Source organism: Mauremys mutica, chromosome 23 (genome assembly GCF_020497125.1).
Source record: "Mauremys mutica isolate MM-2020 ecotype Southern chromosome 23, ASM2049712v1, whole genome shotgun sequence".
In the NCBI taxonomy this organism is placed as follows: domain Eukaryota; kingdom Metazoa; phylum Chordata; order Testudines; family Geoemydidae; genus Mauremys; species Mauremys mutica.
In genome coordinates this window covers 13,757,396-13,783,145 of record NC_059094.1, presented here as the reverse complement: position 1 = coordinate 13,783,145, position 25,750 = coordinate 13,757,396, and the positions used below count along the sequence as shown (strand labels likewise).

Below are 25,750 nucleotides of genomic sequence, written 5' to 3'. Positions count from 1 at the left end.
AATTGTTAAGACTGAGTTCCATTTTGTACTTAAAGCAGGGATCAACTTGTTTTGTATAAAAAACACAATGTATTCTCCCCAGTCTTACAGTATGTACTTTATGAGTGCGGAATTATTTCTGTGAGAATGTACAAGTCAGTAATGTATTCATTTAAGAGTTAACATTAATTAAAATATGTTTTGTTAAGAAATGTTACATCTGTGTCAGACGTTTCTTTGTCCTGAATGATCGGAATAAGGCAGACTCTTCAAACTTATCATATAGTTAAGATTATCTGAAATCTTGTGCACAGGCTGTACTTGAAGAAATTAAGTGTGTAATTAAGATACTTTATCAGTGATTATTAACACCATGAAGGAAATATGAAAAAAATGAATTTGCTTTTAAAATCCCTTAATTGTAAATTGTACTGTTCATGGGGTCATTATTAGGCTGAGTTAAATTTGTTAACTGTGTATTATGCCATAACTGTGTATTTCTGACCTTAACATGTTTAGATTTTTTTTAAGTGTAACCTTAACTCTGAATTTTATGGGTTTTTAAATTTTGATTTTAAGATAATTGCAACCTATTTTTACCCTTTAGCTATTGATACATACTCTTAACCCTGACTCCTTCTTAGCATAGGTTTTTGTCTGGGAATATACTTGCTGGACCAGAGCAGTAATACCTGTAACCCTAGAACAACCTGCTGCCCAATATGTGTAATTCTGGGTCTGAGCATCGATACATACAATGACAGGATTGGGCTGAATAGTTCTGATTTTGTGATTGTTCCTTGGATACCTATAATTCTGCAACTGGCACCCAGTGCTATTGATTTATCTATGTAATTAGGCTTAGAGGGACTAGATATTTATCAGTAAATGTCAATTTCACCATACATGCATACATCGATGAAAAACTATTTCTATTGATAATAATACCAGTGTACAGGTAGGCAAAGTAAGAAAAAATGCTGTTTGAGAACTTATTAGAGTTTGAGTTCAGGATCTTTACTTTGTGTATTTTGACACATGATGTTAACACTTTGTGTTTTAACAGTTATAAAGTTTCAACTTGTTGAATCTCAGCACCGACTGTCAGGAAATAATTACTATCTGATATTCCTCCCCCCACACACACCCAATTTCCCACATATGTGAAAATTTAAATAGATTAAAATCTAATTAAAATGCTTTAAAATGAGTATTGACACTGTCAAAATGATGAAAACAATTGGAGTCTGCCAAGCCTGTGTGTAGTGATCCCTGTGCCTGCCGAGCCATGGGGTCATTATGAGACGTTACACAACTCCCCTCTCCCACCCCGTCTCCACCTCTCCCCAGACTGTGTGTGTGTGGGGGGGAACCACATTATCAGGAATAACTCGCAGGGGGTCCCTGGGGTGCCACCCTGTAGCGGTGCCATGGCAACTCAGTCCGACATGGCACAGGGGCAGCAGTGCAGATATGGGCCTCCTGGTGCCTCAGTAGATACGGATATGAGGGATGGCACCTGTCTTTATAGTCCCCAGTGAACTCAGTTGGGTTTGAGAAGGAGCCACTGAAAAAACAATAGAAAGGGGACAGCTGGCCATTCAGTGGCCCATGGTGGTAGACAAGCCTCATGCCAGCAACCAAGATGGCGGTTGCCCCTAAGCACAGAAGCTTCTTGCCACTAGCCAAGATGGCAGCGGGTCCTTTCAATACAGAAGCTTATTGCCAGTATCCAAAATGGCGGCTGACCCCTCTCGGCGCAGCAGCTTCCTTGCCAGCACCCAGGATGGCGACTGGCTGTTGACCAGACGTCTGGTTTCCGTTTCCTGCCAGGAGCGAAGATGGCGGCGGGGGACGGGGAAGCTCAGTGTTGTCGGAGGGCGGTGAAGCCGTTTCCGCCACGGAGGCCTCGCCAACAGTAAAAATGGCGGAATCGGTGCTGGAAGTTGTGGGGAAGCTGCAGTCGCGACTCTCGGGCAGTTCGGAACCCAAGAAGGTAACGGCGCCGACGGGAGGGGGCAGTGTGGGCGGGAGGCGGGCCGGGGGGCAGCGAGCGCCAAGGCCCCCTCCGGCGGGTGTCGGGGCGGGAGGGCACGGGCCCCCCGCGAATACCCCGCACTGAGGCGAACGCAGGGGAGTGAGGGGCCGTCCGAGGGCCACTGCCAGGCTGAGGATCCAGGGTCGGGAGGGCCCTTCCAAGGGCCACGGGGCAAAGGGGGCTCAGGGATCCAGGGTCGGGAGGGTTGGGGGGCCCTTCCAAGGGCCACGGGGGAAAGGGGGCTCAGGGATCCAGGGTCGGGAGGGTTGGGGGGGCCTTCCAAGGGCCACGGGGGAAAGGGGGCTCAGGGATCCAGGGGCGGGAGGGTTGGGGGCCCTTCCAAGGGCCACAGGGCAAAGGGGGCTCAGGGATCCAGAGGAGGGAGGGTTGGGGGCCCTTCCAAGGGCCACAGGGCAAAGGGGGGGCTCAGGGATCCATAGGAGGGAGGGTTGGGGGGTGGCATTCCAAGGGTCACTGGGGGCAGGGATCCAGGGGAGGGAGGGTTGGGGGCCCGTCCAAGGGCCACGGGGCAAAGGGGGCTCAGGGATCCAGAGGAGGAAGGGTTGGGGGGTAGCATTCCAAGGGTCACTGGGGGCAGGGATCCAGGGGAGGGACAGTTCCTGAGCTCTCCTCTAAGGGCTGCTGTGAGGGTAAAAGGCGGGCTGGGGTCCTATTCCAGGGCCCCAGGGAATCAATGGAGGTCCACCTTCCTGGGTCCCAGGCTGGGGATGTGGGGAGAAGGGGGCTGGCTCAGCTCCTGAGAAGACTTCTGGGGGAGCTATGAGGAATATATGGAGTGGGGGCCAGGAGGGGCTCTAGCAGAGGGGGCTATGGAAGAGGAACTGACAGAGAGGAGTTGGGTCTGGGACATATGGCAGTGGGGGCGGTCCCGCTGGGGATGACCCTTCGATGGGCTACATGTGTTTGAATGCACAATTGGTTCAGTGTGTGTCAAGCAGTGAGGACGTTGCAGCAGCGCTCCTGAGTATGCTTGCAATATTTTTAAGGGGTCCATATCCAGGACCTAACCAGATAAATAGGCTCTGGAGACACCTGGGCCCCTAACTTGCGTCCTACGAAAAGACTTTTAAACAAGGAATACATTCAATAGGATTTCAGAATGGACTCCGAGGGGAATACCTGCCCCTCTGGGATGGGTTATTCTGTGTGTGTGTGGCTGTTTTTTATGTCAGATATGGACTGTAGTTAGTGAAACAAACAACATAGAACTTGTTTCAGGAAGGTACAGCTGGTCCTTCCCCAGTGATGCTGAGAGTTATGGTGGAAACCCATCATTCCTAATGTAATATTCTGGGAGTGATCGTAGTGGAAGGCAACGGTACACCAAAGCTTTGGCTGTTCGGCTGATGCTGCTCAGGGGAATTTAAAGCAATTTCATTTAAGCCATGGTGGGCTCTGCTTTCTAGAGTCGTGGCCTGAGCTGGAAGCCTAGAGCTTCAAGGTTCTAATTCTGGCTCTGACTTGGAGACTCCCTCTCTGTTCTCTGGCAAGTTGTTTAGCCTGTGTAGCTTTGTCTCCACTAGGAAAATTATGTTGCAGACATCCATTGTCAGCAACAGTTGGGGAACTCAATTCACTCATATCTGTCCTTGCAGTTAAACTGTGTTTTAGCACCAATTCAGCTGTACCCATTACTGGCTCCCATTGTCAACAGTTGATAATTCCTGCTATAGACAAGGCTTCTGTGCCTCTTCTCCACCTGTAAATGCAGGACTCAGACTGACCCTGTGTACTTGCACCTCACTTATGCTGTTACCTTGTTCTGGAATTCAAGTTTTCATTGTGGGGCAGGATCGAGATGGGGGAAGTCTCTATCTGTTATTGTGGAAACACATGCACTTGGTTCATGTTTTTATGTTTTCTGCATCTGCAAAACCTAAAACAGTAAGTCTGGTCTACACACAAATTTTGCACTGGTAGAATTAAATCTCCTTTTAAACTAATTAGTTTAATTGTTCAAGAAACTGAGTAAAACAGCCTTAACGCTGAGAGAAATGAACTGCCCCACTCATCTCAGAGTGCTAACTCAGATGCTCAAGGATAGCTGATATTGAGACTTGAAGGTTTAACTATTTCACTGCTCATCAAATCATGTCAGAAAGGAGAGGTAAGTTTATACTATGAAGATCTACACAATCTACTGGGTGTGACAACTCATTTTGGCATTGCAAGATATTACTCATGGTCTTTATGGGTTAGATCTCTTTTTGTGCACATGCATCAGTGAGAAAATGCATTTGTATGGGGTTTATTTTCTTGTTGTTTCTGTCTGGAGTTAACATGCGATACACTTTTCATAACATTCATAGTTTCAGGGTGTTAGTAACATTAATCCTCACAACACCTTTCTGAGAGTTTTATCCCTATTTTACAAATAGGGAAACTGAGACGTTGTTGTCCAGCTCAAAGTTTCTTGGACCATTCTCTGAAACATCTGGTTACTGGCTGGTGGCCCAGCTTATCTATAATATGGGAATAATAATGTTTATCCACTTTTGTAAAGTGCTCTGAGTTCTACGCCTGAAAAGTGCTAAGTATTAATATTATTTTTTGGGACAACCTCAGAGTGCTGGCACGGAGTGCTCTGTGGGAGACTTTGGATGCTGTTGTCATGGGTTGGAAGCAATCATATTTTCCAGTGGAAGGGGTGAAAACTCTAAAACAGTTACACTGGAGCTGTATTGTGTATTTTGTGTCACTTCAGAACTGCTTGTTTTCTGCTGAAAGGAGAGAGGGGAACACACAAGCAGCATAAAATGTTGTTGAAGAGAATGGGACCAGGCTATGCTGCAATAATCTGAAATATACTTGCCTTGTTAGCATTGCAATGGTCTAGTTATTTAAAAGACATTTTAAAAAGGAAAATGAGCGGTTCAATTAAAATAAACAATATGGTGCTTCACAGTACTACTACGTAGGTGGGTACTTGCTAGATTAGGCTCAAGTTTATTAAGCAAAAAATCCAAAAGCTTTGTTTAAACATTCCCCACACGTTTTCAACAGCAGTGTTGTGGTAGGGCGTGAGACTTGGGAAGTGAAACTCTTTTTGTTTTGTTTTGTGGTACCTAAAGGCCACAATTGTGCTGTAAAAACACACCTGAATATGGTGTCCCTGCTCCAGAGATCTTGCAGTCTAGGCACAAGACTGAAACTGTTTTGTGATTCATTCTCCTTGGACAGTGGTAAATACGCAAATAATGTGTATATAGTGATCAGTGAGTTAGGTTGCTAAAATGGTTGTCTGTAATAGTCTAAGGCTTGGCCTACACTGAAAAGTTATGTTGGCATAGCTACATCGATCAGGGCTGTCAGGGGAAAAACACACCCTGACAGTCATAGCTATGCTGATATCACCCCCATGATAGATGCTGCTGTGTCATGAAAGAGGGTTTCCGTTGTCAGAGCTAACTTCAAGGAAGTGGTGTTCCTATACCAACAGATGAACCCGTTCTGTTGGCATAGGCTTCGTCTGCACTGTTGGGCTATGTTAGCATAGTCTTCGTAGTGTGGACGTACCCTAATGTGCTGTTGGCAACAGAAGTAACCAAAAGAAAGTCTTGTGTCTGACAGTGTTCATTTAAAAATTTGCAACTCGTCCTGCTGAATTACAGATTATGAAAACAGCATGTAACGTATATTTATATATGCACATATTGAAAGCTTAGTGAAATGAAAACTGCCTTGATGGGCCAAGAGGGATGTGATTCAATTGTTATATCGATTCGGGTTAGCTTAGCGTGATTGAAAAGCCCTCAAATCTTAACAGAGGAGTTTTTCCAAGCATGTTAAACTAACTTGATTGAAAAATGCACCCTTCTTGCTCATCAAGACAAGGCCCTAAAAGCTACAAATAACCAAAGAGTGAGAGGAATTGCTTAGGATGCTGCAAGAAAGTATAATTAGAAAACTTGGAATAAATATAAAGGGAAAACTTCCTAATCATGGGATCTTTTAGGTCTCTGAATAGTCTCCCCATGAAAGTGGTGGATGTTCCATTGCCTGAGAGGTTTGAAATTAGATAGGCCAAACCCCTAGGATATGTACAATGGGGAACAATCCTAAATGCCCAAGCAATTGTCTGAATGGTTCCATTATCTCTCCAGCTATAATTTACTATGATTCCTTAACTGAGATTGGTGTCTTAGGGCTTGTCTGCACTTACATTTTATAGCGCTCTAACTTGCTGGCTCGGGGGTGTGAAAAATCACCCCCCCGAGCGCAGCAAGTCTGAGTGTTTCCGCGGCAGCGCTTTGAAGTTTCCAGTCTAGACATAGCCTTAGTTGACACCGCGATTGAACAGTCCTTCTCGGCAGGAGCCCTCTGATGGAGGCCTTAAGGCAGTGGTGGGCAGCCCGTGGGCCGCACGCAGCCCGTCAGGGTAATCTGCTGGCGAGCCACCGGACGGTTTGTTTACATTTGCACGGCTGCCTGCGGCTCCCAGTGGCCGTGGTTCGTCGTTCCCGGCCAATGGGAGCTGAGGGAAGTGGCGTGGGCCATAGGGGCGTGCTAGCTGCTGCTTCTTCCTGCAGGTTGTCCACTGCCTTAAGGAATGCAGAGCTCATTCCAATGGGAGATGCATTCCCCATGTCGTACTCAAACTGTCAAGATGGCAGCTTCCTATCTGATTTATTTGGGACCCTTTTAAAAATATTGTCTTCTCTGTAACTAGATGGAGTGATTAGAGTATCTCGTTACATCGCCGTGATCTACAAGAGGGCTGGTTACTGTTCGTGGTTGCACTTAGGTAGCACTTATTTCTAGGCCAGGGGTAGGCAACATATGGCACGGGTGCCGAAGGCGGCACGCGAGCTCGTTTTCAGTGGCACTCGCACTGTCCAGGTCCAGGTCCTGGCCACTGGTCCGGGGGCCTCTACATTTTAATTTAATTTTTAAATGAAGCTTCTTAAACATTTAAAAAATCTTATTTACTTTACATGCAACAATTGTTTAGTTATATATTATAGACTTATAGAAAGAGAACTTCTAAAACATTAATCTATTACTGGCACGCGAAACCTTAAATTAGAGTGAATAAATGAAGACTCGGCACAGCACTTCTGAAAGGTTGCCGACCCCTGTTCTAGGCCATCAAATGTGAGATGCAAACTTGATCTGCCGTGTTGGTGCCCAGTTTTGTCAGAGATCCTTGTGTGGAGCAGCAACAGTCAAGGGCTCAGTAGGCCCTTGTTTCCCCAAACTATCTGTTGAGGAGTGTCATGGTAATAGAGCTGGGATGAAGGAACATTGTTACTCAACAGTACCACCTGCTACTTAATTAGCAGCAGCCTAAAGGATCTGAAAGGAGTTCAGGTCACCTTTCTTGTCCATATCTTGGGAGAGCAGATGACTGGTCTCCTTAATGTAAATCTTCCTATCAGTCAAAAATGGCAGTATAGCTTCCATCCCAATGCTTGATATCCAGGCTCCAGACCTCATGATCCAATGGGATTCCTTCACCTGCATGTATACACTGGGTGGGCTTGCAGGTAGGATGAATTTAAGAATCAGTTAATTATTGTTGGAGCGCATGTGGGATAATTCAGTGTCCCCTTCAGTATTTCAGAACAACAGTGCTAAAATGCCATGATTGGTTTAAATACTTTGAGACCAACAGGAAAAACTAACCTTCAACCATGATAACTAAATCTTAAATGAAACATGGAGAAGTGATGATCAGCCCTCTGCAGTGAGCAGAGGCCATCCCATTAGTTCTTTAGGCTAGATGAACTCCTGCCTTCCTTATGTTAAGTTTTGTAAAGTCAGAGCCTCTTTCAAATATATGTCAAAACACATTTTGTTCAATGATCAAAGTATAATTTATAATCTGGCATTGGAAAGATACTTCTAATGGCTGAGGTTAGTAGAATGTCTAATTACACCTCAAAATAAATGTTAATTGTAGAGGTAAGTGCTTCTGGGTCATGTGTGCCATACAATCACAAAAGATGATGACATCCAACACAACTGAGTTATGATGGGAGTGTATAGGTGCTATGATAGTGCCTCAATTTTAGATGCTGAACACTGAGACTTTTGAAAGGGGCCTGATTCTTGGAGGGCGGGGTGCTCAGGCACGTTTTTAACATGCCCTTTAAGAGATCCCCAGGTGGGCATCAGAAATCACTAGACACTTCTGAACATGCGGGCCCTGGGTTTTGTATCAAGCCCTTTTACGAACTTGCTGTGTAACTCTAGATAATGTAATCGGTGTAAAATGGAGAGAAGACTTCACAGAAGTGTTGAGGCTTAATGCTTAAAATGCACGTTGAGAGTCTCAAATGACAGCAGTGCTTTGATGCATCCATAGTGCTGTTGCCTTGCAGACTTCCCCTCTCTTTCTGCAACAAAACGGTACATTTCTTTGAATCAGTCCTCTACATGTTCACCACCTTAGTAGCTTGATCTGAAGTCAGATAACAGCTGTTTGTGGATATGAGTTAAGAGACGTTTGCTGCTCAGACATCTCGAACAAGCTCCCATACAGTGCAGAATTTTCTTCCTTTCTAATCTCAGTATGTGATTAGTATGATAAATCTAAACACTTTCCTTGTTGTCTCTGCAGCTGCTGAAAAGCCTGAAGAGACTTTCTGAGTTGCCTATCACGGTTGACATCCTTGTGGTAAGAACTATAACAGTCTTATTTTTATGGTACCCTTCATGGGACAGAATAACCAAATGTCTCCTGAAATTGAAATGTGATCAGGATATTGGGGCTAACACTCAGTTCTTGTGGAAAATGTCATGTAGGGCTTGTCTACACTGGCAATTTATAGCACTGCAACTTTCTCGCTCGGGTGTGAAAAAACACCCCGCTGAGCGCAGCAAGTTTCAGTGCCGTAAAGTGCCAGTGTAGACAGTGCACCAGTGCTGATAGTTATGCCCCTCATGGAGGTTGGATTTTTTTAGCGCAACCACGCAAGCCACATTAAAGCACTGCTGTGGCAGCACTCTAGCATTGCCAGTTTAGACTAGCCAGTGTAGACTCTAAAGCCAAGTGAAGCTGAAATCAGCATCAAATTGGAAACAAGGTGTAAATTGAAAGTGATCAACCGTTGCAATGGATTACCAAGAGATGTGATGAATACTCCATCACCTGGAGTCACTAAATCAAGATTGGATCGCTTTCTAAAACAGATGATCTAGTTCAACCACAAGTTATTGGACTTGATGCTGGAATCCCTGGGTGGTTTCTATTGGCCTGTTGTACAGGAGGTTCAGACTAGATTATCATAATGGCCTCAAGACCTTAAAATTAGGGCTGTTGATTAATAGCAGTTAACTCACGCGACTAACTTAAAAAAGTTAATCACAATTTAAAAAAAATATTCACGATTAATCACAGAATCGCATTGTTAAACAATAGAATACCAACTGAAATTTATTAAATATTTGTGGATGTCTTTCTACATTTTCAAATATATTGATTTCAATAACAACGCAGAATATCAAGTGTACAGTGTTAGCTTTATATTATTTCTATTACAAATATTTGCACTGTAAAAAATGATAAACAAAAGAAATAGTATGTTTCAATTCACCACAGACGAGTACTGTAGTGCGATCTCTTTATTGTGAAAGAGTAACTTACAAATGTAGATTTTTATTTATTTATTTATTTATTTATTTGGTGACGTAACTACACTCAAAACCAAAACAATGTAAAACTTTAGAGCCTATAAATCCACTCAGTCCTGCTTCTTGTTCAGCCAATCGCTCAGACAAACAAACTGGTTTACATTTACAGGAGATACTGCTTCCTGCTTCTTATTTACAATGTCACCTGAAAGTGAGAACAGGCATTCACATGGCACTTTTGTAGCCAGCATTGCCAGGTATTTACGTGCCAAATATGCTAAACATTCGTATGCCCCTTCATGCTTCGGCCACCATTCCATAGGACATGCTTTCATGCTGAAGATGCTCATTTACAAAAAATAATGCATTAATTATATTTCTGACTGAACTCCTTGGGGGAGAATAGTATGTCTCCTGCTCTGTTTTTCCCACATTCTGCCGTATATTTCATGTTATAGCAGTCTCGGATGATAACTCAGCACATGTTGTTCACTTTAAGAACACTTTGGCTGCAGATTTGACAAAACGCAAAGAAGGTACCAATGTGAGATTTCTAAAGATAGCTACAGCATTTAACCCAAGGTTTAAGAATCTGAAGTCCTTTCCAAAATCTGAGAGGAGCGAACTGTGGAGCATGCTTTCAGAAGTCTTAAAAGAGCAACACTCTGATGTGGAAACTACAGAACCCGAACCACCAAAAAAGAAAATCAACCTTCGGCTGGTGACATCTGACTCAGATGATGAAAATGAACATGCGTCAGTCTGCACTGCTCTGGATTGTTATCAAGCAGAACCCATCATCAGCATGTGTCCTCTGTAAAGGTGGTTGAAACATGAGGGGACATAAGAATCTTTAGTGCATCTGGCATGTAAATATCTTATGACGCTGGCTACAACAGCACCATGCAAATGCTTGCTCTCACTTTCAGGTGACATTGAAAATAAGAGGGCAGCTATCTCCTGCAAATGAAAACAAACTTGTTTGTCTGAGTGATTGGCCGAACAAGAAGTAGGACTGAGTGGACTTGTAGGTTCTAAAGTTTTACATTGTTTGTTTGATTTCTGAATGCAGTTTTTTTTTTTGTAAGTTCAACTTTCACGATAAAGAGATTGCATTACAGTACTTGTAGCTTTTTTTTTTTAATCGCTTGAAAGCCCTACTTAAAATCAATAAATATCTGAAAGTGGTCATGACCCTTTTTCCTGTGGCTTATCAGACAGATGACCTCCTAGCACCATGATGGAACATTCCCGACTCATCACCATCAACTGAATGTGAATTTCTTTCTCCTTACTAAAATATTGAGCACAAGTCTGGTACAACTCCTACCTAAACAATCAGTTGGTTTGGGCAGCTCTCTGTTGCACCATGGTGAGCTCATCAGCATTCTTGGAATGGTTGGTGAGAGTTGCGTTCTGTGTTCTTCAACACTGACACCTCTTGGAAGAAATTTGAGCGAAACCATTCTGCTTATCGTATATTTTTAAGGGTGTTTGCTTGAAAACAGTCTATTTGAGTTTGCATTTGTTGGTTGCTGCTCTCCTCCTGAAGCTATCGTTGGAGCTTGGTGGAATTCCAGATCTTTTCATTTAAACCCTTTTAGTTAAAAAGAGTTTCATAGCAACTCTAACATGGCCTGGGGTGAACTCTTGCCATGGCTGCTCACTTTCTGTTGCCAAATTGGAAGCTGATGATGCAATAGAAGGACACTTTGCCTGTGTATCTGGTAGGTTAGGTAGCATTGAAATGGTTAAATTTAGTCTAGCTTTCTTGAGGCTGTTAACTTGAAGAGGGTTCTGGGTAACCAAGTGGATCTGGGAGTTTGACTGTGACAAACCTGTTTTTAGATGACCAATGCTGAGAATGTTGACTGGTTTGCAGAGATCAGCTGATGTCTTGCATCTTTCTTGCAGGAGACTGGTGTTGGGAAGACTGTGAATGGTTTACGGAAACATGAGCTGGTGGGAGACTTTGCCAAGAACTTAGTAGCCAGATGGAAGAAGCTGGTGCCAGTCCCTCAAGAAGTAGAGCGGTAAGCTAGCTTGTCCATTTGTCTCGCTGGATAGGTTGCATTAAATCTCCTAGTGGAGGTGGTGCTAGATTTCTGTGGCCCTGGAAATAAGGCTAGGCTTCGAAATCGTCATAACATCAGAGTGATAACTCTGCATGAGGTGCTTACCTCATTGTGGGGTAAGTTTCCTGCCTACGGTGGCCACAGAATTGCTGACTACTGCAGTTTCAGGTCGGAGTAAAGTTTTTCTTTCAGGAAACGGTAGTGTGATGGAGAGAGTGACACTAGACACCTAAAAAATGTCTTCACGAAAGCAGGAGACAAACCCTACATCTCACTTCCCTAATGATGTAAAACTAGAGAGGAAGCTATAGGCACAAAGTATCAGAGGGGTAGCCGTGTTAGTCTGGATCTGTAAAAGCAGCAGAGAGTCCTGTGGCACTTTCATCCGACGAAGTGGGTATTCACCCACGAAAGCTCATGCTCCAATACGTCTGTTAGTCTATAAGGTGCCACAGGACTCTTTGCTGCTTTTATAGGCACAAAGCAGAGTGGAAATCCTCTTTCTGAGAGCCAGTGAAAACAGCTGTTATGAAAACTCAGCCCTTTGGTTAATATTAGCAAGTGTGTTGTAGGAACAGTGCTGTGGCTCCAGGGAGAAGGATTGGCTGATCGACTTGACCTCTTCTGTGGTTTAATTCATGACTGTGTGGTACTAGAGATTGGATTGTAATGGCTGCAGTAGCCCTGCATGCTGGTGTGTGTAATTAGGAGAATGTAGCCCATTATGGCCCCATACATTCTTCCACTGTCTTGAGGCAGCTGCTTTGCTCTCTCCCAGATTGCTGGGAAATCTTCAGTCCCGGTAAGTTAGGTCTGGGAGATTTCTGTACTGGAGACGCTACCACTAAAGCCCTGAACATTGAGCAGGAAAGAATCATCAATGTTTTTACTATGTTCAACCTCCAGATGCTCTTATTCTTCTGTGTACCTGGTTCCCATCCATACTGTCCTCAGGAAGTTGCTCCTTTTATTCTTGTTGATGGGTTTTTGTCTAACTATTGGGCTGTCTTTGTCTCTTAGAAATAACATTGATTCAGAAGAACGTGACTATGAGAGAAGCAGCTCTAGGAAACGGCAGCGAGAGCCTTCCCCAAAAGAGGATGAGGAAGCTGAGCAGGACTACTCGGAAGCATTCCAGCCTTCCTGCAGCCAATCATGTGAGCCAAACTTCAGAGAGAAGAAGGCCAAAAGGTATTCGGAGCCTGAGAGAGCCCATGAGGCCATCAGCTATGGCAGCCAGGAGGACAAGGGCTGGGGCAGAGCTTCCCCAGCGCACTCCTCAGATCAGGAATACTCGGACTATGGGCATGCTTTGTCACCTGAGCTGAGGGAGAGCCCTCAGGAACTGTACATGGATCACTCTGCCTCTGAGGAACAAGAGGTAGAGCAGACAGTGTTTCATCGGAAAGCTAATAAAGGCCACAGCTTTCAGGACAAGCTGGTGGGAAGCCACGAAAGGAATCCTAGCGAATCCCAAGACAAAGGAAACCTGACTCGGAGCAAAGAGCACAAGTCCTCTCACAAGGAGAAGCAGCGACTGGACACCAAGGGGGAGGTGAGGACCTCTGCCTTTAGCCCAGAAAGACTGCACAAGTCCTCTTTCAAGGAGCAGGTCCGAGAGGCTCCAGGTGGCAGCAAGGAGAAGCTCAGGACTTTAGACGGCACCAAGAGAGAGAAGAACAGAGAAAGTGGGGGCTCCAGGAAAGAAAAGTCACAACCTCACTTGGAGGAGGCTGTTGACAACCATAAGAAGCAAAAACACCGGGACTCTGAGAAAGTCAAACTGGAAAAGTCCAGGCTAAGCCTGGAGATATCCAACGTGGATCGGGAGAAACGGAAGTTAGAGGGTAACTCCTCAAACAGGAGCAAAGAGAAGGGGCTTTCTAGCAGCTTAAAGACTACGGAGGGCAAATCCAAAGCCTCTGACTCAGACAAAAAATCTGTGGGTTTCTCACCGGGTTTTGGGGAGGTGGAAGTGGAGGATGAGTATGAGCAGCCTAAAATGTCCTTTGAGTCATACCTCAGCTATGACCAGCCCCAGAAAAAGAAGAAAAAAGTGGTTAAACCCCCTGCTCCTCCAGCCCCTGAGAGAAACAGAGGGCATGGCAAGCAAAATGGGTCTAAAGCCAGTACCAAGAGCTCCGACTCGAGCCGAAAGAATACAAGTCACAAGCAGACAGGCGAGAAAAGGGCAGAGAAGAAGCAATCTGGGTCATCTAAACCAAAAAAGGTAAGATCTCCGAGAGTCTGAATATGAACAAACTGTGGCATTGGTAAGTGCCACCTTCCATACCAGGCATCCTCTGCCCTACTTGGCAGGTGCTTAGGATTAATTCACATCCTCTTTGCCATCTCAGATACTGAATTTAGCATCAGGCTGGTGTTCTGTGGAGCTGTGAAACCTGATACGTAGGGATGTCCCATCAGGTACTCCATGGGACCACATTCTGTAATGCCTCCTTCTGAGTGACATTTCTGCTGTTGGGTGAGATTATCCACCCCACATTTAGCTTCTTACTAGTGTCATTGAGCACAATACTACGTAGCATATACAGGTATGAGTGACTCTCATGGTAGTGAGCGTGGGGATGCTAGGAGGCTCATGCTTGTGTTCTGTGCTGAAATTGCCTTGGGCTCGTCCACCAATAACATGGACAGGATTGAAATCTCAGTCTGAGGCTATGCCCTGGTGCAGGCTGATCGTCGTCATGCGGGTTATTAAAATGTTTGAAATGAATACATCTACCAGCTTCTGCGCGTGATATCTCCCTCTTTTATCTCTGTTCAGTTTTGTGCCTTCTCTCCCTCCAGATCCCCATTGATGTGATGCCAACGTTACCAGATATCCCTTTGCCTGCAATTCAGGCCAATTATCGCCCACTTCCCTCTCTCGAGTTGATGACCTTCTCCCAGACAAAGAGGAAAAGTATGTGCTGGTCAGGGGATGGGGCAGAAGAGTCCTTGGGTGCTTTGGGGGGGTAGGGGAGGAGGGAGATATTGCTGCGATTAATCCCCATCTGCAGAATCCAGTATGTCATTTGAATTAAAGCTCCTTGTGATTAACTTAGTGTGACGTCTCCCTATCCAGCCTCAGTACCAGTGCAAAGCTCAGGGCACTAAAGGCCTTATATACTCAGGGGCCACTGTTCTGCCTCTGGCAGGGGCCAGTACCTGATCTTTCAGCAGAAGATGACTCCCCTCCTCCCCACTTTGTACATTTTGGGAGGGACAGGGGAGAGTCCTTCCTGACCCTGAAGCATTGGCTTATTCTCAAGCACGAGCTTTGATTATCTGTCCTTTGGCACGTGACTCAATGCAGGCACAAGTAAAGGGGTTGCGCTCACATTGGTGGTTGGCTGACCAGGCTACTCATGTGCCTCTGAGCCTGGTGTATTAAAATTGCTCAGGACTTGCTCTGCAGTTCAGGATGCTCTTAGTGTTCAGGTGAAACCATGATGCTGGTCTTACGTCTTTTCTTTCCCATCTGTCATCTGATCACAGCAGTGTCCTCGCCCATTGAGGAGGGTGAAGCAGGCTTTACAGGACGCAGGCTGAATTCCAAGATGCAGGTGTATTCGGGCTCTAAATCCGCCTACCTCCCCAAGATGATGTCTCTATATGAGCAGTGCATCAGAGTCCTCAACAACAATATTGACTGTGAGTATCACTCCCGCTTTGCTTTAAAGGTGTAATTATCCACTGTCAGTGTGAGGAGAGTTCTGTGCTTCTGCTGGCCTCGTTCTGAATAGCGGTGGAATGCTACTCATAGGTGTCATGCAGTGCAGTGAGTTGTTAACTTGCTTTTATATCTCCAGGGAGCACCTGGCTTTGAACACTTTACAGCCATATCACTTAGCAAGCTAAGCAGGAATGGGATAGGGTAATACTAGGATGGGAGACCGCAAAGGAACACACGTGCTGCAGGAATTGATAGAGGGTGCTCTGTGTCAGTACTGAACCAATGCCCCAGCTTACTTCTGGGGAGCACTTAGAAATAAGGTATAGAATTGAGGTCTTGACTAGGGATAGCATTGGCCTGCTAAACCCAGCATTGTGAGTTCAATTCTTGAGGGATGTGACAAGTGACCACATATGGTTAAGATTACCCACAGCACTCTTTTGCAGGAATAGAGCTGTTGGGCCCAATGACTTGCTCAAATTCTGCTGCCTGTAAATTCTCTCTGCAGCAGGTGGATGCAATATATTTCCCCTTTCCTTCCCTTCCTGTTTTAAACTGCTGTGTAGTATTGCTGTGAGCTATTCAACAGCCGCCATGATCGTCTGCATTTCTGTGGTGGCTGCAGTGCCCCATGTGTTTATGGGTAAGCTCTGTTAAACACTTTCCCTCAGGCTGATAGGAGTCAGATAAACATTGTTGGTGTCTCTCTCTCGCTCTCCTGTAGCAATCTATGAAGTCGGTGGAGTTCCTTTTTCGGTGTTGGAGCCAGTATTGGAGAGATGCACCCCTAATCAACTGTATCGCATTGAGGAATGTAATCACGTAGGTGTCTCCAACTCAGAGGCGGGAGCTGGGCAGGAGGGGAAGCTGATACTTCCATGGATGGGTAACATTCCGTCCTCACTGGGAGGAGGAGAACATTCATGAGAAGGTGTGGACCGTGGCTGAAAGGCTTTGGGAGAGGTCCCCCAACTCTTCATTCTGGCCATGATTTATCTCCGGCCACCGAGCCTTGCTTCCCTATTAGCAGCCGGTATTCCAGGTGTGACCATGGTGCCTGGAAGGGCCAGTCAGGGCAAACTGCAAAGAATGGGGCAGACAATCCCCAAAACTGGTGGATTATTCTAATAATTAGATGCACCAAGCCAGCAACAAAACAGCTTCTGCAATACCTTACTGGTTACCCAGAAGCCAAAAATACAGCTCCCTTAAAGCAGTCCAGCCCTGGGCTTCCACCCAGACAGTCAAGTCAAATATGAGGATTACTTAAAATCTTGTTCACCGTATATAAAATTCTACCAATCCCAAGGGATCAGACATATTGCCCACCAGGTCAATGAAATGTTTCATACTTTACCCAAATACACGCTTACAGCCACTTATTAACTAAACTAAGATTTATTAAAAAGAAAGGGTGATCATGGTTAAAAGATTCATATCTGTATGTATAATGATAAAGTTTTTAGGTCAGTTTCATAGTAGAGATGGTGAGCTGCTGAGTTGCAAAATGTTCTTTCAGAACCAATTCAGTTGGTTATAAAACAACAGGCAGTCCATATGCAGAGGCTGTATACATTCTCCCTGAGAAATAGCAGGGTAATCCAGATAGGGCTTCAGCTTCCCAGTCTGACAACTCCAAATCTCCCCTGATAAGGTTCAGGCGGACTTGAGATGACAAGATCAGGCCCCAGAGTTCTTTTATAGATCTCTGGCAGGCTGCGCTAGGCTCTTGACATCAGATAGCACAGCAGATATTCCTTGGGTGAAGAATAGGTACTATACATTGTGGCTTTGAAGCAAAACCTATTTCCTATGTATACACAAGTAATTAGTTGCATTCATCAGCATAAGGTAATTATCCATTCAAGCAGTTCATAGACAGTTTGCAACAAACTTCAAAGAGAAATATAGACATGATATTATTACACCCAAGTTTCATCTAAATATTAATATTCCCTCTTGATCTCTAAATTAATAGAACATAGTAACAGACGCAAAGAGAAGTTTATCGTCTACCAGTTAATGAGATCACACTGTGAAGTTTCTAACAGATATAGGTAAACACAGACAAATACAATTAATATTTACTTCTAATTCTTTGACAATACAAAGTTTTAAACACTCTGGTCTATCTAACATGGCGTTGATAACCATCTACAAGAAATGGCCCTGTTTACCATTTCAATTCTTCTCTAATATGCTCTTAAAGGTTGATCTGGGTCACGTTAGCCTGCTGGTTGCTTAACTCTTTCTGGCTCATTGTCACACGAGGATATCCCACACCACAGATGAGGTGCTTCTGGCAGAGGTTACTGTTAAAATTAGCCTTGTTTGGGTCCCAGCAGCCTGGGACCCAATCAGCCATCTCCTGTCTGTCTTGAAATCTGTATCTCCTTCATGATCCCTCGGCTTCCAGCTCTCTGGAATTTGGCCCTGAAATCAGTTATCCCTCAGTGGCAGTGGTTTGCCAGGCCACCTATTAGGATCTCCTAGCATGGTGCTTACTCTCACTGTGCTAGGAGCATGTGGCTGGCTTCTCAGAGCTGCATGTGAATACGACTGTGTTCAGTAGCACTAACAGCAAGAGGTCCAGAATGCCAGCTGGAGAGTCTTGCTGGCCTGTCTGATAGGGAAAGTGCCTTGTGAGGCTGGAAATGTTCTGGTTTTGAACTAAATGCGGCTGGCTGGGTCCCAGGTCTTTGGCAGTGGATTGTCTATGGAAAATTTAGCCAGTCGCATAAGCTCCTCCTTTGCTGTGGCCAAGTTTCCAGCTCTACTTTTTGGAAGGGAACAGGGGGTTTTGACACTGCACCTTTGGGCTAATGCTCTGGCCCTTTGCTGTGCAGAACTTGTGATGTGAAATAGGTTACTGCCCCATAGGGGGAGAATAAGCTTAGGTACTGAGGCTACAGTGAAATTCTGCCCTTTGCCTAAGGTCCCTGCAGTCTTATATTGGATAAGAGTGGCAGGAGGGCAGCGTAACACAGCCTTGTAAATTGGGATGAGCTGAGTGTGATAGGGAACCAGCTGAACCTCTTGAGAAGAGTCATTCCCTCACTGCTTGATTCATGTAGATGGGACATGCTAGACTTGTGAACTACTTAATAGCACTAGGGGTAATGGTATGTGAAGGGAGGAGGGCCACTAGGAGGCACATGGGTTAACGGTCTGAACTTGTGCTCTCCAGAGAGATCCTAGAAAACTGTCTCTGAGGTAACTCGTGGGTCTATCTCCAGGTTTTAATTGAGGACACGGATCAGCTGTGGCACAATCACTGCGTCCGGGACTTCAAGAAGGAGAAGCCAGAAGAGTTTGAGTCCTGGAGGGAGATGTACCTTCGGCTCCACGATGCCCGAGAACAGCGGCTGCTCATGTTAACACAGAACATCCGCTCAGCTCATGCCAACAAACCCAAAGGTAAAGCAGGCACTGGGTGATGCAGGAGCGATGGAATGGGGTGGGTTGTTATTCTTCGTGCTGGAGTGAAAAGAAAGGGATGTCTGTCTAGGTGACTGGTTCAAATCTGCCCCAGGTCAGAAGTTGTCCCAAATCACTTTTGTCTGAGGGATGGGCCCACTTAATTGACTTTGCGGGCCTCAGTTCAGTTCCTAGGAGATTTGTTCCATAGCAAAGCAGCCTACTGCCCCTCCCTGTGAGGACATTAGAGGTCACAGAGACTGGAATCTCATTTCGTTCTTAGGGTCATTCCCCCAGGTTGGGCTCGAAGTATATCAATAGGGCACTCCAGGGCTGTTCTGAAATTCTCTGTCCACAGGTCTGTCAGTGTGGCCTCTCTCAAGCATGAAGTTCGAGGGGTACAGGGTCAGGGAGGGAACTCTGCCCCATGTAATGGAATGAAAGGGCGAGGATGTGGTGGCTGGTGCTTCCACCAGAGAGCATGAAGGTGGGCTCGCTGCTTTGTGACAGTGAGTTCCGAGGACCCACTTGTGGCTGGATCCTAAAGGGTGTGTGTTCTCTCCCTCTGCAGGCAGAGTGGCCAAGATGGCATTTGTCAATTCAGCAGCAAAACCCCCTCGGGATGTGCGGAGGAGACAAGAGAAATTTGGAACTGGAGGAGCTGCTGTACCAGAGAAGATCAAGTGAGTCTTAAATATCCCCCACCTGTCTGGTCAGGACCTTTCCTTAGGGGGCTGGGCAGTGGGAGAAACCCATCAGGTTGTCCCCTGAGCACAAATAATCCCTCCTGACTTATGGAGGCTGGAGGGAAGGGAACAGGAGAAAGGAGATTTTTTCCCCCTCCCTTCAGATCCTTCTCTCTGTCACTAAAGGGGAGGGAGAGGTTTGTCAGTCAGTAGCAATCGATAGCATGTGTATAAGTCTAAACAATAGACAAGCATCTATCTCACCTGCCAAGCTCTTGAGTTCAAGCTCTCCCAGTTCCCTGGTTTGCTTCAGGAGTAACTTAGGCCATCAGTTCTGGCAGGAGAAACTGGAAACTGCGGCACAGGCCTGGGCTGGGAAAGAACTTCTCAGGTCCCCTCTATCTGTGGAATGTTACTTGGCAGCCATTGAACTTGTAGGAATGCTATACACCATGCTGAGAGTGGCCTGGTCTAATGTTCGAGCACTGGACTAGGAGTCCGTTTTAATCTTGGCTTTTCTACTGACTCACTCTGTAGCTTTGGGCAAGTCACGTAATCTCTGTCCGTTTCCTAATCTGTGAAATGGGGCTAAATGATCCCCAGTTCATTGGACACTGAAGATGAATTGTTTGCAACGTAGTAAGTGCAATTCAGTCATGTTGCTGTGGAGTTCCACCTCAGATGTGCAGTAAATTGTGCGGTTGGGACAGAGAGAAGAGAGTATCCACTCAGCACCTACCCGCGCATGGCATGGAAATGAATTGGTTCCGTCATTGAAGCTGTTTGTATCTCCTCCATATTTCTCTGAATTGCAGGATAAAACCAGTCCTGTTCACACCCGGTAGAAGTTATGCCCAGTCTGAGGAGGAACAGTCCTATGATGGGCCCAGCACCAGCAGTGCCCATTCTGGTCCATCCCCAGGCAGCACCACCTCTGGCTACGACCCCAGGAAACCACCAGTGAAGAGTGAGTGATGCAGGCATCAGTGTCTGTGCTAGTTATTTCTAGCTGTCGTTACTATGAGCTTTAACCACTGACTAATCATGCATGGAAGAGATTGATATAGGGTTAGCAGGGGGTTGACTCAAGAGAGGGGTGTTCCTTTTCCAACCCTCCTGTTAAAGGGAAGGGTGGCAAAATGGGTCAAATTGCTGCAAAGGGAGAGAAATGGTCTTGTGGTGGATGCATTGGATTGGGAATAGAGACTTGGGTTCATTACCCACCTTTGCCATATATTTGCTGGGCAACCTTGGGGGAAGTCAATTTCCCTCCCTCAGTTTCCCGGGCTGTAAAACTGACAATACCAAGCTGTCTCAGAGGGGTCTTGCAAGGAGAAATCACTACATCTTGGGTGTCTGAAACATTCAGCTGTGGCGGGTGCCGTCACTAAACCTGCAAACAAAAATAGGCTGGAATTTAGTCCCAGATTTAAGTGAGGTCTGTTGGATTGTGGTCACCCAGCCCTGAGTGTGTTCAGCTTAAAATGCAAATCCTGCCACTTTTGTAATCTTCCCTTGATAACTGCATCACTCTCCTGGGTAGCTGAGCATGGAGAGGAGGAGGAGGGGGAGAGAAAAGAACTGGCAGAAGGAAGATGCCTGTTGGAGAGCGAGCTGAGAGCCCCAGGGCCACTTCTAGCATTGCTGTACATTTGCTGCTTAGATACCACAGTGATAGGCACCTTCGATTTATGGCTGACAAACGAGGAGGGTAAATGCCTTTTCAGAGGTTTGCAGTGTTACCAGTGGAAAGACCTAGTTGACCAGCTGAGGTTCTTGGTCAGTCAGAGCTAACAAGTCTGCTGCACTTTGGAAAATTCTGAGGGTGGCACATGATTTGAATGCTTCCAAAAATGTAAAGCTCTTCTTCAAACTCCCCTGGCATGCTGGCCAGCCTTTCTTTTAAAGGCAGCACTAAAAGATGCTGATATTGCGCAGTTAGTACGGGGAGCATGGGTGAACCTTGGACTATATGGCTCCTAGTTAGTTCAATCCCTTTTCCACCACATTGGGGCCTTGCTTTTCCCAGTGATGCTCAGATCGTGGCATAGCTGCCCAGGAGGCAGTGAAAATTAGAATTGCTTGAATTAGAGCCCTGCACAGATACAAAATTTGTATCCGCATCTGATCTGCAAACATGGTCTGTGGATATAAAACGGATGTCCACAGATTTGCAGGACTCTTAACTTGAATCATGTAAAACTAGACTGGATAAAGCACTGGAGAATGTATTGTAGGGAACAATTCTTTACTGGCCTGGGGCTGAAATAGAAGATCCCAATAGGGCTTCTCCATGTAGCTTCCAATTCTATTGGCTGAGACAACGTTGGGTTGTGCTACACCTCTACCCCGATATAACACTGTCCTTGGGAGCCAAAAAATCTTACCGCGTTATAGGTGAAACTGCGTTATATTGAACTTGCTTTGATCCGCCGGAGCGCGCAGCCCCCCCCGGCCCCCCCCCGGAGCACTGCTTTACTGTGTTGTATCTGAATTCGTGTTATATCGGGTCACGTTATATCAGGATAGAGGTGTACTGGGATTTCAGTGGGATCTTGAGAGATGCAACTAGGTAACCAGTTCTGCGTTCTTCTGATTCTTTGTACCACTACTCTTAGTTCGTTTTTTTCCCTTTGTTTCAGAAATTGCACCCATGATGGCAAAGACTATCAAAGCATTCAAAAACAGGTTCTCTCGAAGATAAGCTGCCCGGGAGAGAAATGGGAATTCCTCTCTTGTGGGGGAGCGGCATTGAAGGTGGAGGGGAAGGAAGGCACCCAAGGAGCTCCGAGTCCTTTCCTCAACATGTTCCACGGAGGCTGCAGCAGCTGTGAGAGGCTTAAAAAACCTGTACAGGGATGACAGCACAGTATTTTTCAAGCCAGCCCTCCGGTCCCTTTCTCTACCTCCCCTGCCTTGCCTCCAATTTCTATCAAAAACACCATGTTCAGAATTATAAAACCTTCAGAAAATGTGAAGTCTTGGTATCTGCTGAGAAGGGAAGGTCCAGAGACTGACGTTGCTATTTAACCTCTTAATAAATTTACAAAATGGTTTTAATTTAATATTTCCCCCCGATATTGTTTGTCACCTGCCCAGCCCCAGCCCACTCCTGGTAGAAGGACCTGCCTCTTTCCCGATGACTTGAGTTGGAGCCACTTCCCTCCATGTGGACGCCGTTACAATGGGAGCCTCTTCCTTGATTTCACGCCCACTACATGTCAGCTCCTATCTGGGACATCTGGGACAGGTAATGCTGGAGGCCAGTCTGCTCACCAGTCCTTCAACGGGCTGGGTCGGGTCTGAGACATCACTCTCCAGTTGTGTACGTTCATGAATCTCAGCTCTCAGCCTCTCTGATCTCCTTGTACAGATGCTTAAAACTGTTGTGTGGGAATTCTGAGAACTGCTGAGGTCCCTTCTCCCGCTGTTGTTCTCTTCTTCTTCTTCTTCAGCTTATTGGAACGACACAAGAATTCTTTGGGAGAAATATCACTGTGCCGAAATTGAAATTTTAATCGCTCTTTTGGGTTTTAGATTGGTCTCGGACTCTGGAAGCCAAAACAATTTTAACGAAACCAATGAAGGAATTGGTTTTCTTTCTTTTAGCAGAAGGAAGCAGCTTTATCTAGTTTCCCAAGCATCACACAGCATTGGAAAGGATTTTCTGAGTCTAAAAGCTGGCACTTAAATCCTGCCTTTTCCCCTGTAAATTACTGCTGGAAAAAGCAAAAGCTTCAGTGTGTTTTATTTTATTTTTTTTTAAAAGTAAAACCACTTCATGGGGAAAGTGAATCATGTCTTATGTTGGTGCAAACTCTACAGTACAAATTCAGAACCCATGGTGATTGCAGCCGATGTCTGAGGGGAAAATCCCAGCTGTGGAAGGGAGGGGGTGAGGTTTTACCTTTTGAGTGAGCAGCCTCTGTTGAGATTGGTTGAAAAGTAACTAGGGGACTTTGGAGCAAAACTCCATCGTGAAGGTGGTCATGGGTAAGGATGCTGGGACTGTGATTTCAGTTAAATGAGCAGAATTTCACTATGGCTGCAGCTGCTTCTGGCACAGTTTCAAGTGAGTGACACTACTAGGAAGTCACTGTAGGTTATAAAATCCTTCTTATGGCCGCCAGTTCAGCACAAGCACTGAATCTCTCTCAACAGATGTGAAAGCAAGTTTACCTGGAGCACTGCTGGCAGAGGTTGGACTGGGTTAGAGCTGGTAGTGCTCTGAGGGAACCTGTCCTGCTGTTGATGGATCAAGCCTATCTGATGGGCTCTGTAACTGGATCTGGACATGGAAACTGTCCAGATCTAAGACCCATTTAAAGTGCTCCTAAATGCAACTGCTGTCTCTGACTCTGGAGGACATTCTGCTCTCCTTGTAGGAAAGGAGGCAGGGCCGGTTGCTGCTCTTGGTGGTAGCTGCTCAACAGCATTACCATCTTTTCTTGACTGGAAAACCCTGGACAAGTGTACTTGGCTGTGTATGCTGGCCTGAGGGAACTTTGCTGTGAAGTGTATACCACAGAGGACTTGGGGGCGGGGGTGGGGGGGGGACGGACCCTTTATGCTTTGGGTTCTGTCTATTTAGGCATTTGAACATCATGGAAGCCCCAATTTTTAATTTTGAAGATCTTGGAAGAGTTTTCTCAGAATCTCGTGTGCCGTAAATTTGTTAAAGTCCCAGACGCTTTAATCTTGTTACTGTGCAGCATTTCAGTGTGTATTGTGCTGTAAAATAATGCCTTTTTCCTCTTGCATTTTGCTGTATTTAATTTGCTGTATTTTTAATTAGGTAACAATATATAATCTTCTGCCAACTGTTGTGCTACCATTTATTTCTGTTTTTTACTTGGGGTGTGGGGAAAAGGGAAGACTCGTCTGTGTCTGGGCCACGGTGGAGCCACGTTTAAAGAACCTTGGGTAAATCTGAGAATTCTCTCGGTCACCATTAAATTGCTACCTAGCATTATTACAGTTAGATATCCATGTCTGGACTGTGGGTACTACTTTTAGCTGTGCAGTGGGTATATCATCCCATTCAAACCAGTTCTCTCTTTGCAGACCCTGCCACCTGTCAGTATTTTAGCCTAGTTTGGTGGATTTGTGGGGAAAGATACAATACAAATATTGTTGCCTCTAATCCCATAATATTTCAATCCACTTTCTCAGTGAGGAACAGATCCTTCTTCACATGAGACCAACACTCATCTCGCCCCTGCAAGGTTCTTTCTTTTTTTCAGTCAGACACTAAATCTCCCAGGCTGAAAGAATTGGAATGCTTTTTACTGAGGGGGAGGAATTCTTTTAGTGAGACACGAACTAAGCCAACTGTAGAATAAAATTGGTTGCTCAGTTTCCAATCTCTTCCAGCATTCAACATGTTAAACTTGTGCAATTTTCTGTGCTATACTGTGTGCAAAGAAACCATCCAGGACCCAACACCTCCTTTCTCCACCTCCCCCCCACCTCCCTTGAGTGCTTTGGCTGGGTGGGATGAGTGACGTGAGCAGGAGGGAGAGTTATGCTGATTTGCATTTGTACTTTGATCCCCAACTGTGTATATACAATTTTCTATGTTACTTTTTTGTGGTAACTACGGAGATTAATATTTTAATTAGATAAGTTATATGAAAAGAAGAAAATCATGTCTCAATAAAAGCCAAAACACTGGACAGTGTCTGTCTATTCCTTTCTGGCTCTGGGTGATAACTGAACATAATGAAATAACAAATTAGAAAGTATGATTGTTTGGTATTGCTGATGAGCTGAAGTTTGCTTTTTAATCTGACAGCCCTATTTCCTGTTTACTTTTCATTCTCAAAAGTCCCTTCTCTAGAGGCTATAAGATACATGGATGGAAACTGAAAAGCTTTGGCAAATAAGTGTGAAATCCTAGGCTTGCAACAGAATCTAAGTGGTTGTCACATTTTCAGATCCTTTCCTCTTTATCTGCCACAGCCTGAACCAACGATCATAAATTGATATTAAAAAACACCTTTTAAAGCAATATAAGAAAATGGCCTCTCTAGGTGTACGTGGGAATGGCTGGTAAGAGAGGAAGGGACAGAACCATGAGTCTGCCTGGGGCTGCTAAGAAAAGAAGCGGACTCCCCCTTGGGAGGGCCTGCTCCTGCAATCTATTAGTTACATGACTATTTCTGAGGGAGTGAGCAGCTGAGTAGGGTTTGCAGGGCTGGCCATGGTCACAGTTCAGGACAACAGCATCTATTTCCCTTCAGTGGTCCAGCAAGGGGCACCCACTGCAGGCTCCCTAGCC

The 25,750-nt window shown here is 45.4% G+C and overlaps 1 protein-coding gene across 1 annotated transcript; it reads left to right on the top strand.

The window, feature by feature from the left end:
* Window positions 1-1,790: 1,790 nt before the first annotated feature.
* Window positions 1,791-25,145, top strand: ELOA (elongin A). The gene is made up of 11 exons (XM_044997721.1): window positions 1,791-1,975; window positions 8,601-8,657; window positions 11,528-11,646; window positions 12,709-13,918; window positions 14,500-14,614; window positions 15,190-15,345; window positions 16,092-16,189; window positions 18,604-18,784; window positions 19,356-19,467; window positions 20,286-20,437; window positions 22,113-25,145. The coding sequence occupies exons 1-11, from the start codon at window positions 1,904-1,906 to the stop codon at window positions 22,172-22,174; spliced, it is 2,334 nt and encodes a 777-aa protein (XP_044853656.1). The 5' UTR covers window positions 1,791-1,903; the 3' UTR covers window positions 22,175-25,145.
* The last annotated feature ends 605 nt before the right edge of the window (window positions 25,146-25,750 follow it).

What these genes read in the sequence shown, in the direction of transcription:
- ELOA (XM_044997721.1), top strand. Translation starts at nt 1,904, where the DNA reads ATGGCGGAATCGGTGCTGGAAGTTGTGGGGAAGCTGCAGTCGCGACTC. An exon ending in GCTGTACCAGAGAAGATCAA is followed by an intron (nt 19,468 to 20,285) that starts GTGAGTCTTAAA and finishes TCTGAATTGCAG; the next exon opens with GATAAAACCAGTCCTGTTCA. An exon ending in CAGGAAACCACCAGTGAAGA is followed by an intron (nt 20,438 to 22,112) that starts GTGAGTGATGCA and finishes CCTTTGTTTCAG; the next exon opens with AAATTGCACCCATGATGGCA.